At 44.0% G+C, this 13,548-nt stretch overlaps 2 protein-coding genes across 5 annotated transcripts in view; one reads left to right on the top strand and one right to left on the bottom strand.

Moving 5' to 3' along the window:
* Positions 1-7,581, bottom strand: part of UCHL3 (ubiquitin C-terminal hydrolase L3) — a 28,298-nt gene extending 20,717 nt beyond the window's left edge. The window contains exons 1-3 of one of the 2 annotated variants that reach the window (XM_035115667.2): positions 7,354-7,576; positions 6,191-6,202; positions 1,299-1,427 (exon numbers count right to left, since the gene is read on the bottom strand). In XM_035115667.2, the coding sequence (XP_034971558.1) occupies positions 1,299-1,427; positions 6,191-6,202; positions 7,354-7,395 (183 nt within the window). In that variant the 5' untranslated portion in view covers positions 7,396-7,576. Of the gene's footprint in view, positions 1-1,298; positions 6,203-7,353 lie in introns of both variants that reach the window. The other variant, XM_060273329.1, reaches the window with a different exon arrangement.
* Positions 7,582-7,923: 342 nt separating this feature from the next.
* LOC118085389 (mediator of RNA polymerase II transcription subunit 22) lies at positions 7,924-12,636 on the top strand. 3 transcript variants are annotated; one of them, XM_035115989.2, is made up of 2 exons: positions 7,924-8,103; positions 11,533-12,636. In XM_035115989.2, exons 1-2 carry the CDS (start codon positions 8,080-8,082, stop codon positions 11,941-11,943), a joined length of 435 nt encoding a protein of 144 aa, XP_034971880.1. In that variant the 5' UTR covers positions 7,924-8,079; the 3' UTR covers positions 11,944-12,636. The 3 variants fall into 3 exon arrangements, with proteins under 3 accessions (XP_034971880.1, XP_034971879.1, XP_034971881.1); XM_035115988.2 differs by having other exon boundaries at positions 11,530-12,636; XM_035115990.2 differs by lacking the exon at positions 7,924-8,103 and having other exon boundaries at positions 11,521-12,636.
* The last annotated feature ends 912 nt before the right edge of the window (positions 12,637-13,548 follow it).

Genomic DNA, 13,548 nt, shown 5'->3' with positions numbered 1-13,548 from the left:
CTGCTTCCTGCCACTTTAAAAAGTAAAGATCCTGTTCTCAATTAGTAGGGAACTTCATTTTAGAAGATCAGGACATTTTTAAATTTAAACAATCAAGCAACTAAACACTGCAGTTGTAATAGGAGGCCCAACAAGTTAGTACAGGGTTTTGGCCTGCACTGCTTGCTATATGAACAGTGTCTACACTGGTGGCCAACAGAATTAAATATCCAGGTCCCCCCCCCCCGAAGAATTACGTTTTCCAAAAAGGCTGTGATTTAGAATGCAAAAACGAAGTTGAAAATACAGTGGAACCTTGGTTTTCGAACTTAATCCGTTCTGGAAGTCCGTTCGACTTCCGAAAGATTAGAAAACTGAGGATCAAAGGGCTGCCAGCAAGTTGAATGGGGAAAATTGAGAAATGCGCCTCAGGAGCCATTTGACTTACGAGGTGCGCTTGAAAACAGAAGCATTCACTTCCGGGTTTTCGGTGTTCGGCTTCCGAAACGTTCGGCAGCCGAGACGTTAGGAAACCAAGGTTTGATTGTACTGTGAGAACTTGATCAATGCAGGCTTGTAAACATCCATGGCTTCCAGGTGAGCAGGTCAACTATAGGAAAAACCCTCTATTGTTCAGGCAGTCAAATCAAAAATGGTTCCCTTAGCATTACGTGGCCAGTTGCTACTAATTTTTTGGATTCATTTGCAAATGTGTGGCTAAATATATTCTGCATACCAAGGAAGGATTTATCGGGAAAAGTAAAGGATTGCAGGTGTTAACTATTTCTCCCTGCTCCACATTATCACTGTTTGCAGACCTACCATAAGCTTTAAGACAGAGGTAGGGAATCGTTCCCACCTGATGGGACAAATTCCAGGTCCCTCGTTCCCCAACAAGTCACTTTAACAGGAGCTGACATATGATGGCAGGTGAGCAATTTTGGCAACATGGCCTTGTGAGACAAATTGGGCATACAGGTTGTAGGTCCCTGTTTTAGGAGTATTTTGGTCTACTGAGATTTAGGGTACAGGATTAAATCCTGTCTTGGGAGAAAGCCTTAAACAAGTTCAAGTGTCATGAGAAACTGTGGCTTAAGAAGCTAGAGTTTCTTCACCCAAACAAGGTTCATAAAGGAAGAAGAGAAAAATAGGAGTGAGCATGTATGGAACATAGCTTTGTTGTAGTCTGATATAAACCATGGTTTGTCAGACCAAGATCTGAACCTACCAAAGCCTGCTTTCCTTAGGTCACTTGTAAGACACCAAAGTTAAAGTACTTCATCAGGAAGATAACTGTGTTGAAGATAAATAATAATTACCTTTTCTGTTACTGGAAAGAGGAGAAGGATAGCACAAACAGGTCTTGGCACCATGCTAAGGAGTTCTGGTTCCATGCCGTACACATCTACAAATTGCCAGCTGGGATGTATCCCTAGCTGTTTGAGAAACTAGTAAAAAAGAGATACACGTTAAGCATTTATCAAGAAGTATATCCTTCACACTGTACTGTAGTATAAAGAAGATTCATTCCAAAAAAAAAGGTTATTTTTTGCGTCTTTTAGTATGGTTCAACATAGACAGCACAACTGACAGAGGATGGTGGTAATAAAACAGCAAGGTTAAGTTATATATTATTGTTGTTGTTGTTCAGTCGTTTAGTCGTGTCCGACTCTTCGTGACCCCATGGACCAGAGCACGCCAGGCACTCCTGTCTCCCACTGCCTCCCGGTTTGGTCAGACTCATGTTCGTAGCTTCAAGAACACTGTCCAACCATCTCGTCCTCTGTCGTCCCCTTCTCCTAGTGCCCTCCATCTTTCCCAACATCAGGGTCTTTTCCAGGGAGTCTTCTCTTCTCATGAGGTGACCAAAGTATTGGAGCCTCAGCTTCACGATCTGTCTTAATATATTATTAAGAAACCGAATTCTTAAAAGCTCAAGAAAAAATGGTTTTGCTTCTGGAACTTAAGTGTAGCTGAGATCTAGGGGGCAATGCAATCAGTTTTGCAAATTTAAGGCTGCCTGTGGCTTGTGATTTTCAAACTGTGATTCCTAGACCCACCCATCCCTGCATTTTAAGTAACTTTTCAAACTCGGAGGACTTTTATATAAGCAGTGTGTGATGTGGCACAACAATCGTCTGCTGAAAGTAAGAAATTCAAGGGTTCCACAGCCTTTGGGTGCCGCCCACCCACCATCGCAAAGAAGCAACCTTCAAACTATGCTATATTCCTAATTTCATTTCCCACTGCTCTCTCCAGAAATCAGAAAGTAACACAGTTGAGGATAACCAATTTTATTTTCAGAGACTCATCTGCAGGTTTTCTTACACTAATCAATACAGATGTACAGATGTACAATTGTTCACATAAGTGACCTCACATTTTCCATATAGCCTCTGGCTTAGCCCCTTAATCCTTATCCTGACCTGTACCCAGATTTTTAAATGTGTTAACTGCACTTGGTCACAGCCACCACTTGCTTCTCTGATCCCTACTTATAACTTAAGTAGAACCGAGGAGATAAACTGCATAGAATAATTGATGGAAGAGGCTCAGGTATGGAGACAGACCCACAGTGTTTTTACTGCCACGAAGCACACTAGGGGACCTGCAGCATGTAATACTCAAATGCTTCACTAATCATAAATTGACACCCAGGAAAAGGCCTCAAATAGCGTTGCAAAAATCTGAAGCCGTGCACTTCTCTGCATAAACCACTGATTATTCAGAGCTTGAAATTAAACAGCACCTGTGTATGAACACAGATATAGAAGACGTATACTTGGTTGTCAAAATCTAGTTACCGATGGTACAAGCCGGGCCACTGGAATTCAGTAGATCTTCAACTTGGGTGCTACATAAATGAAACCGTTGAACTCAATCCGATCCCACGCAAACAGCATTTATCTAGCAGATAATGCATTTACAATGCAGGCTTCTCAGGGCGGGATCTCTGTGCCACTTACTCCGCAAGTTTATCTTCTTTCAGTCTTCCATGTACTCTGCCAAAACCCAGCACTGACTTTTCCCAGCTGGGGAAACCCAGCACCGTGCTATGGAATCAGTTCATCTCACACTCACTCGACTCGGACTTCCACCACAAAGTTTAAAGGTGGCAAAATGAAACGCAGTGACAGGGCAAGTGTCGCTTGACACTCCTGCCTGCCTGAATCTTGGCACTGTGGACATGGAGAGAAGAAACAGCAGCTGCCATAATATATTGCTGTACCTCCCTCCAGAGCAGGGTGGATAAAAATCAATGATTTTAAAAAAATTAATGAAATCGGGTTTTTTTTTATTCAAATCGGATTTTTTAAAAATAAAATGCTTTTTGAGGAAAATATATTACCATCCAAAGGTTATTCCATCATGAAATAAAGATTAGTTTTTTTTAATTATGTAGAATAAGGTTGTATATGTTTAATTTTTTTGGTAAATAAATTCCATTAATCCATTCACAATGTCATGCTCTTCCAGAGGTTTTTGTAAGATTATTGGGCAGTTTCTCTGCCTACAAGATATTATCACAGATGCTTGGTTTACTTTTGCAGTTCTCAAAACTGAATTTGACTCAGCAGAGATCACATCCCTGTTCTTCACAGCAAAAATGTTATAACATGAACAGAGTTGAGAAAAAGACCTTAAACCTATGAATACAGAATCAACCCCTTCAATGCTAAGCTTCAAGAAGTTCAGTGAATAGAATAGAAACAATATTTTTCTGATTGTTTGGAGTGGACAGTACAGTATTTAGGTTTTTCATGTGTAGGCTGGGCTGAGAGTCTAAGTTTCTTAAAATATTTATATTTTGTTTTTGTTTAGCCAAATTAGTTAACAAACATGGATGTTTGTTTAAGCAAATAACATATGCTGTAATGTTATTGTTTCAGTTGAAGAAATCTATTTAAATTATTATTAAGGTAATGATTATTTTTCTCCTTCCTAAGTACAACAGTAAAGTTGTCCAAATATGAATGATTAACCTAATAAACTGGGGATAAAAAAAAACTAATATGAAAAGTTGTTATTCTAAAAAGCTTCATCTACTTGCATATTAAAGTTATACCAGCAAGAATTAGTCTTTATGTAGAAAACTATGATTTAAATCAAGTCTTACTGACTAGTGATTTAAATCAGTTTGATTTAAATCAAATCCACCCTGCTCCAGAGTATGCCAAGCAGGAGAAAATATGCACTACTTGGAGGCATTGCTTGCTTGCCATAAGAGGTCAGGCGACTGTGTAATTACAATGCTGAATAATCCTTCTCCAGAAAAAAAGGGATTGTGAGGAGGTAAAGGGAAGAACTGCATTTACTGAATTTACAGGGATGGCTTAAGCAAGAGTTACTGTACTAGTACTTATTGTCCCTAAAGGGAAATTCCTTCATGAACTGTATGTGCTGATGCACTAGTTTTTGAGCATGCCAGAAAACTCATCTACTGTGGAAGATTTCGTTACCACCCAAGCAATAAGCAATTAACCTGTCTCATCTTCTCAGGGATGCTATTGAGCAACACCTGCAAAAGCCTAACGCGTCACATTCGAAAGACCAGATTACCATTCTTCACAAACACCACAAAGCTCTTCCTTGCACATATCCAGCTCAGATGCAACATAAATTAAGATTCTTTATTCTGAATCTTGTACAAGAAAGTGCCTTGATGGTCCCTTTAGATAAAGGTAAAGGGACCCCTGACCATTAGATCCAATCGTGACCGACTCTGGGGTTGCGCGCTCATCTCGCATTATTGGCCGAGGGAGCTGGCGTATAGCTTCCAGGTCATGTGGCCAGCATGACAAAGCCACTTCTGGCGAACCAGAGCAGCACACGAAAATGCCGTTTACCTTCCCGCCTGAGCGGTACCTATTTATCTACTTGCACTGGTGTGCTTTCGAACTGCTAGGTTGGCAGGAGCTGGGACCGAGCAACAGGAGCTCACCCCGTCACAGGGATTCGAACCGCCAACCTTCTGATCAGCAAGCCCTAGGCTCAGTGGTTTAACCCACAGCGCCACCTTTATCTATCCTCTAAACAACGGGTTAACTAGTAACTTACATATGTTTGTTCTTTTAAAAGTCTCTCCTCATATTTTATACACATATTCAAAAGGAAGTCACCCTTCCACATCAACTCCATCACTTTTAAATGTTACCCTTTCCTAGAAAACTGATACTGTCCTATGCATGCAGGAAGTGCATTTTCTTCCTGTGGTGTCACCTAGGACCAGTTATACAGGACAGAGCAAGAACAATGATAGGTCTAGCAAAATACAGAAGCTGCATAGTCAACTGTCTTGGGTGGCTGACATACGCAGAGGATGATGATACCCCATTCCATTAATGCTTAAGACATGTTAAGATGCAAAAGATATGAAGCTATGGTGAGCCAAACAAGTGTTATAGAAACAATGTGTTAATAGAAACAAACAGTGATGTTTGATAATCAAGTTGCTAAGCATTGCAAATTAACATTAACAAGACTAAAGATACGGATACTTATACTTAGAAACTTTGAGACCATGCGATAAACAGGGATGAACACTGTTATCAAACACTGTTTATAAAACCATCAACTTTAGGGAAGTTTCTAATATTTAATGCTGTATTGTTTTAACACTCGATTGGGAGTCGCCCAGAGTGGCTGGGGAGACTCCGCCAGATGGGCGGGGTACAAATAATAAATTATTATATTATTATTATTATTATTATAAAACACATTTTTCATGAGTTTATTTTCTCCCAAACTTAAATTCTCCACAAGGAGATGCTTTCCCTAACGAAACGAGTAGGCTGCAAGGAGGCAGCCAGGGTATAATTTTTCGTGACTGTGCAGGGCCTTGAAGGAGAATGGGAAACTCCCTGGCCTTAAAACAGGGAAGGCAGCGAGTCAATTTCTTGCAACAAATGCAAACATGTATTGCAGCACCCTGAAAGAGCAACAGATTTATTGCAGCATAAGCTTTCATGGACCAGAGCTTACTCCATCAGATGCCCAAGTGTTATCCTCAGCTGATGGATGAGAGAGAGCCTGTGGGTGGGTGTACAATACACAGTCAGACACACATCCATGCACTCAGAGACAGAATAAAGGAGGAATGTAACATCACAGCCAAAACGTTATGGGAACAGAAGAGGTGCAAAACCCAAGAATTAAACAAGCAAATCTTTATCTTAACAAACAAACCAACAAACAAATAAAAGATGCTCACCTGGTTTGTGACCTGAAAAAAAAGGAAAAAAAGGAAGAAAAAAAATGTGGTTTAGTTCTAGTCGGTCACTAAAACTCAAACTGGAAATGCTTTAGCTCATTCCCCACCCTCCTGAAATCCCCAATAGCTCACTCTCCCCTATGCATAACCCCCTCATCCCAGTTCCCCCACTTTCATTATCTTTCATGCTGTCATCCTTACGTTATACATCTTGAGTTTCTATACTGTAGACCACCCTGTGATCTTCAGATGCAGATGGAAGGTGGTACAGTACATAGGTTTAATAAGGAAGCAGGCAAGCTTCCCCTCCTTCCCCAAATGAACTGATTTAACTCCTACTGCCACTGCCACCACCCCAAACATATATAAAAAGGTAGATGTCTGTCTATATGTATATATATGTGCATGCAAATGTGTGTGCGTGCGTATATGTAGCTAAATATACATGGGTACGCACGTATATGTGTGCGCATATAAATACAGAGAGATAGAGTGTGTGTATGTATATATGGATATAATTGTATATATGCATATACAGTCATTCCTCGGGTTACAGACGTTTCAGGTTGCGTCCTGCGCCAAACCTGGAAGTACCCAAACGGGTTACTTCCGGGTTTTGACGCATGCCCATGCGCATAAGCACCGAATCGCAACCCAAGCGTCCACTGTATATGCACATGTATACATATACGGTATGTATATGAATAGATGTTCGTACAAGCATATATATGTGTGTATAAATTTATACATGCATGCATACCTATATTTATATCTGCGTCCATAAATATACTAATATATAAATATATGTGTGTGCATGTATGTGTATGCATTAATATATGTGTATTACACACACACACACACACACACACACACACACACATATATATGCACATGTGTATATGTGTGTGTGCATGAATATACTTATATATAGATGTCAATGAATATGTGAGTGTGTGCATTAATATAAATATATTGTGCGTTACATATATATACATACATATATGTGCGTACGTGTGCGTACAAATATATATAGATGCAAATATGTGTGTGTATTCCTATAAGTCTGTGTGCATTACATATCTATATACACACACACATATATATCCATCGACGTGTGCGTGGCCCCGGCCCCCTCTTTGCCCCCGCTCCCCAGGCTCTCTCACATCGGGGTTCGCCTCCAGAGGCAGCCAGCGGTGGGACTCCATGGCTCTCTTTCTCTCGCTCTCCCTCGCGCGCTCCACGGGCCTGAGGAGGAGGAAGAGAGACCGACGCTGCTGCCGCCCGGGATTCTAGAGACCTCGGTCTTCTGCTCCCCTCGATCCGCTTCCGCACAGAGCCCCAGCCCCTCCACCCGTCCGCCCCGACGGACAGCGTCGCTTGCAGAGCCCGCCCCGCGCGCCTCTCAGCCTGAGAAAGGCGTCGCCCGAACCAATGCCTCCCAAGACGTACGGGGGGAGGGCGGGAAAGGAAATACGTACGCACATAAATGCGGCCCGGCTTTCCCCCCCCTCTTTTACCCCCTCGCCGCCATTGAAATAAACGCGGCATTAAAACAACAGAATAAAATGAGCGCAGCGCGGCGTTGTTTAAATATGCCTGGTTTCCTTCTCTTCCTCCCCCCCCTCCTCTGAGATGAATTGGTTTCTCCCACGGCCGGGCGAGCAGCTGCAGGGGCAGCCTGCTGCCTCTAGAGGGCGGCGCTCGAGGTTCCGCTGCAGCCCACCCACGAGGCCAGGTGAGGCGGCGGCCTCGGGCGGCGCAGCATCCGCAACGGGGGCAGATCTGTATCCCCCAGCCTCTTGTTCCTGATTGGGATCTTCACTGGCCCCATTCCTCCCTGGAGGAGAGAGGAGGAGGCTGCCCTTTTGAGGTTCCTTTCAGGCACCAAAATGTCTTGGGCCGGCCCTTACCTGGTAACAAAGTTTAATCCCTTGGCTTGGGGGAACAAGCGCACCATGAGAGTTACCAGAATGCTTTGTTGGGTTTAGAGAATAATAGAATTGTAATAATAATAGCGTACTCAGTTGAGTTGGCAAAACCGCCAGAAAAACCGAGAGGGGGTGCCAATCAAACATTAATTAAGAAATGGGACATGTACAAAAAAAAATATATTAAGGATTACTGTAATAACAGGACGCCCGTGGCAGGATTTAAATGACTTCTGTGCTATGATGGATAATTATAAGAGAACATATTATTGATGAAAATTAACAAAAAGAAAAGAAAACAGTGCGCTAGATAGACTAAGTGGTAAATACATGATGGGGTGGCGGGAAGTCGTTGGGAGACTCAAGAAGAACATACTGTGATGTGATGTAACAAATATTGTTTTCTTTTCCCTTTTTCTGATTAATCCTTTTGTTTGTTACTTCTTTTTAATCTCAATGAAGCATTAAAAAGCAAAAGAAGAAGAATTGTAGTAGTAATAATAATAAATTTAATAATTAATTATTTCTACCCCGCCCATCTGGCTGGGTATCGCCATCCACTCTGGGCAGCTCCCAACAGAATAATAAAAACACAATAAAACATCAAACTTTTTAAAAAAAAAAAGTTGGAAGGGACTCCTTGCACTGAAAAGTAGCTTTTCATGTTGGCATCTCCAGCTCAGTGCAACAGGAAACGGTGTGGCAGAGCTTGAAATGAAACTACCTTCCCATTTTAACATGTAGATTTTAAGGGCTGACTGCCTAATGTGGTTTTCTTTTCTTTTTGCATATTTAACTGGCATTGAATGTGAAGTAGTTATGTTTGAGGGTGTTTAATATGCCAGTGTTTAACCTAACAAGGACATCTTCCCTCTGAAGCTAATGTATATGTATGGATGGAGTAAAGGATAAGGTCAGTCTAGCTAGTCGAGCATTGGCTAGTAAAATGCTTCTGGTTTGCACAGCTTGAAGGTCCAGATCAGATACTTGGGTATCCTGTGTCTAAATACAGGACCCTACCTACATGCTTTGTGTGGCGCACTTACCCATACAATGTGAATATATGGTAGTTTCTTCTTTTAATATTGAAGGTGCCGTTGCAACACATTAGACCAGTCAGCAACTTGTTTATTGAGCAAGACTGCCAAGGAAGCCACAACACCATTAAATGAATGATTCACCCCCTGTTATTCACCCCAGTTTCTAGCAGTTGATAGCAAAGGAACAGCCTGAGCAAAACCTTCCAATACCTGATCATCCCGGATAATAGTTGTTGACAGCAGTACTTCCTGCTGTCTGATTGTTTTCAGGATTAGCTTTTAATTAACACATGACTATGACATTTTTGATACCGTATCAACTTCCGTGGATGAATGCAATGCTTCAGTGCTGATTCACAATTTTTAGATGTGCAATGCAGATGCACCTTCCATGCATCACAGAGCCACAACCAATCACAGCTTTCAGCATGTGTCCACTGTAGGTCATTGGATGTGTCTGGGGACGTCCCTCCCTTTCCCATCTGAAGTCCCCAAAGTGCCAAGCACTGCTGTACTGCATTTTGGGGGTTTAGCTTCTTTTGCCAATGATGTAGCCAACTTAGCATGACCAGGGGGTTTCATCACATACAGGAGACACTCAGCTTTCAACTGGGTTTTATTCCAGTATGTGAAGCCCAAATCATGTATGGTCACAACACGCTGGGTTCAAAGGAGGGGGGGGGTTCAGTCTTTTTCCCCTCAGACACCTAAATCCTTTCCACCCCCTCTTATTTTTTATTTGCCAAGCATTTAAAGCTTAAATGTGCACAAGTTAAATGTACATAAGTTGCATGTTCTGTCTCTTCTGTTGTATTAGTCCAGGGGTCAGCAAACTTTTTCAGCAGGGGGCCAGTCCACTGTCCCTCAGACCTTTGGGGGGGGGAATGAACGAATTCCTATGGCCCACAAATAACCCAGAGATGCATTTTAAATAAAAGCACACATTCTACACATGTAAAAACACCAGTCAGGCCCCACAAATAACCCAGAGATGCATTTTAAATAAAAGGACACATTCTACTCATGTAAAAACACGCTGATTCCTGGACCATCCGCGGGTTGGATTGAGAAGGTGATTGGGCCACATTCGGCCCCCGGGCCTTAGTTTGCCTACACATGTATTAGTCTATTGCAACTTCAATAAATGAATACATGGGCGTAGGCAGGGGGGAAGGAGGGGGCAATTGCCCCCCCTAGAAGCAGGGCCGCTGGCCAGCCTGCCCCGCTGCCCGCCTGGTGCCGTCTCCCTTCTCCCTGGCTGGCTGTGGGGCGGGCGGAGGGAAAGCCCCAGAGCCGTGCAAAGCGTTTGGCTGGCTTTCCCTCCGCCCGCCCCACAGCCAGCAAGGGAGAAGGGAGATGTCCCTTCTAGCCAGCTGGCTGTGGGGCAGGGGGAGGGAAACCCAGGCAACCGCTTTGTGCGGCTCTGGGGCTTTCCCTCCACCCGCCCCACAGCCAGCCAGGGAGAAGGGACAGCGATCGCAGAGGGGGAGGAGGGGATCGGAGCAGCCCGATTTCGGGCTGATCCTGGCGCCCCCTCGCCCCTGCCGTTCGAGGAGGGGGAGGAGGGCTGCTCCGATTCCCTCCTCCCCCTCCGCAATCGCCAGGGCGAGTGGAGGGAAAGCTGGCAAGGGAGAAGGGAGCTTTCCTTGCCCCGCTGTGGCCCCTCCCCTGCCCCTTGGCCCCACCCCTTGCCCCCCCTAATTTTCATCCTGGCTACGCCCCTGAATGAATACATAGCTTGTTAAGTAACTTAATGCTGGAGTCTGCCTTAGAAGATTCTTTGTTCAAAAACAGCCACTTTAAAGTCAGTAGCAATAAATGGATACAAAACCTGACATCAGAAGGGGTAACTATTCAGAAACCCCTGGGAGAAAACTGCAAGCTTTCAGGACGCTCCTGTCACTGACTTTAAAATGGCAATTTTCGAACACAGAAACATCGAGATCAAGCATGAAATTGCTAAATTACAACAGTTTGATAACAGGAGATTTGTGACAGGAGCAGCCTCTGCAATGCTGGAATGAAATAATCTTTTTCCAACCCAGGTGGGACTGTGTTTAAATTTATTACAGTCAAGCAATCATTTTATATGTATGCTGCCTTTCCAAAGGTAAAGCCATGTTCAAGGAGGCTGACAACATATAAAAAAATTACATAACTACAAAACATAACAAAAGTCATAAACAATGAACAAAACATCGAAAAGTACGGTACCCAAATGAATCGTTTTCCCTGCCCCATTGGTTGGACGTAGCCAGTGAAAGATGAATTGTTCGCAAGAGAAAAAGAAAAAATGGCTGCCTGGCTGCAAGAGGATTACATGTATTGAGTTGTAACTTTTTCTGACCTTTCTTGCCCCACAATGTTGCAGCAGCACATGCTCCCCCAGAGCAAGGAAACCCTTCTTCAGTCTTACAACAAGAGGCTGAAAGATGACATCAAGTCAGTCATGGATAACTTCACAGAGATAATCAAAACCGCAAAGATTGAGGAAGAAACCCAAGTTTCTCGGGCAACCCAAGGCGAGCAGGACAACTATGAGATGCATGTCAGAGCTGCAAATATTGTTCGGGCTGGCGAGTCTCTTATGAAGCTTGTCTCTGACCTAGAACAGTTCCTGATCCTCAATGACTTCCCTTCCGTCAACAAAGCCATCAACCAGAGGAACCAGCAGTTGCGCAGTTTTCAGGAGGAATGCGACAAGAAGCTTATTGCCCTGCGTGATGAGATCTCCGTAGACCTCTATGAGCTGGAGGAAGAATATTACTCTTCCAGGTACAAATGAAGCCATGGACAGTTCCCCTGTGGCAACCACCACAATTTCCTGTTTCGGACATGGGGGCGGCGGCGGGGAGTGTGTGAAAACAACAACAACTGTCCTTGTTTTAAAAAGCATCCCTAAATTCTCAGCACCCAAAGAATCCTGGCCCCAAAGTGGTTTTATTGAGTACTTTATGTTTGGCGTGAGAGGTGGCTGTTTTGGAGGGCAAGTGCACCATGTAACTAGGACTTTAATGCACGGAGATGTGAAGGCCAGCTTCCCTCCTGCTCCCTCATCGACATTGTGATCTTGTCACCCAAACGACTTGCAAACAGGAACAGGTACTGGATCTTCAACTGCCCAGAGTGCCCTAATCCCTAGTCAGTGTAAATTGCAATCCTAGCCATGTCTACTCAGATGTCAGGGCCGGATTTAGGTTTGATGAAACCCCAAGCTACTGAAGGTAATGGGGCCCTTTATATGCCCAGCAGTCCTTTGACAACAACCAATTGTTGCTGTTTTTTGGTGTTGAATATATGCTATATGGTAATTTATGGACCTAATAGGTATCTAAAGCCATTTGCACATAACAAAATATGTATTTTATCAAAGTACATCCAGGTTTTTTTCCCCTTTAAATTTTTTTGGAGGCCCCCAAGAGAGTGGGGCCCTAAGCTATAGCTTGTTTAGCTTATACGTAAATCTGGCACTGTCAGAAGTAAATCCTCTTGAATTCAATGGGGTTTGTTCCCATCTAAGTGGGATTAAACTGCTTTGAATTTATTTATTTTTTACAATCAAGTGGTGTATAAATTTTATGAAATAAATAATAAATGAAGGTGCCAGCTTTAGGCCACATTCATACAATACATTGAAAGCACTAGGATGCCATGCTGAACAATTATGGATTTCCCCGGATAATTAAGGGAGCTGTAGTTTTTGAATGTGCAGAGATTATAGGGTTGCAATTAATTCCCAGAGTTCCTTGTTAAGATGGATTGAGTGTTAAGCCACTCTGGAAATAGTAGGTCTGTGAGGGGAATAAGGGCCTCCTAATAGTGTTTAGCACCCTTAACTGCAGCTCCCAGAGTTCTTTGGGAGAAGCCATTATTGTTTAAAGTGGTATCTTATGCAGAGCCGTCTTAAACGCCCCTGCCGCTGTGGTGCGCTGGATCTCTCCGGCGCCCTCCCGCCCCGTTTCCCAACGCGGTGGGCGCAGCGGCGGGCGGGCAGGCAGGCACAGCGCGATCTCTCTGGCGCCCTCCCGCCCCGTTCCCCAGCGCGGTGGGCGGGTGGGCGCCGCGCGCAGCACGGCTCCCACAGGCGCAGCTGTGCGGCGGACCGGCGGATCGGCCGGCCAGCGGGCGGGCGCAGCTCGCGGCGCCTTTCTGGCGGGCCGGCGCCATGGTGCCCTGCGCCACCGGGGGTCTACCTAGAGCCGGGCCTGATCTTATGCATGGTACGAGCATGCCATAGTCCATGGGTAGGCAAACTAAGGCCCGGGGGCCAGATGTGGCCCAATCGCCTCCTCAACCGGCCCGCGGATGGTCCGGGAATCAACATGTTTTTACATGAGTAGAATGTGTCTTTTTATTTAAAATGCATCTCTGGGTTATTTGTGGGGCATAG

The sequence above is a fragment of the Zootoca vivipara genome, chromosome 4 (genome assembly GCF_963506605.1).
Source record: "Zootoca vivipara chromosome 4, rZooViv1.1, whole genome shotgun sequence".
Taxonomy (NCBI): Eukaryota; Metazoa; Chordata; class Lepidosauria; order Squamata; family Lacertidae; genus Zootoca; species Zootoca vivipara.
The sequence above is the reverse complement of the archived record's forward strand: the minus strand, read 5'-3'. Positions and strand labels throughout refer to the sequence as shown.

Coding starts and splice junctions, on each gene's coding strand:
- LOC118085389 (XM_035115988.2), top strand. CDS start 8,080: ATGTCTTGGGCCGGCCCTTACCTG. Junction 8,104..11,529: donor CTTGGGCCGGCCCTTACCTG/GTAACAAAGTTT, acceptor ACAATGTTGCAG/CAGCACATGCTCCCCCAGAG.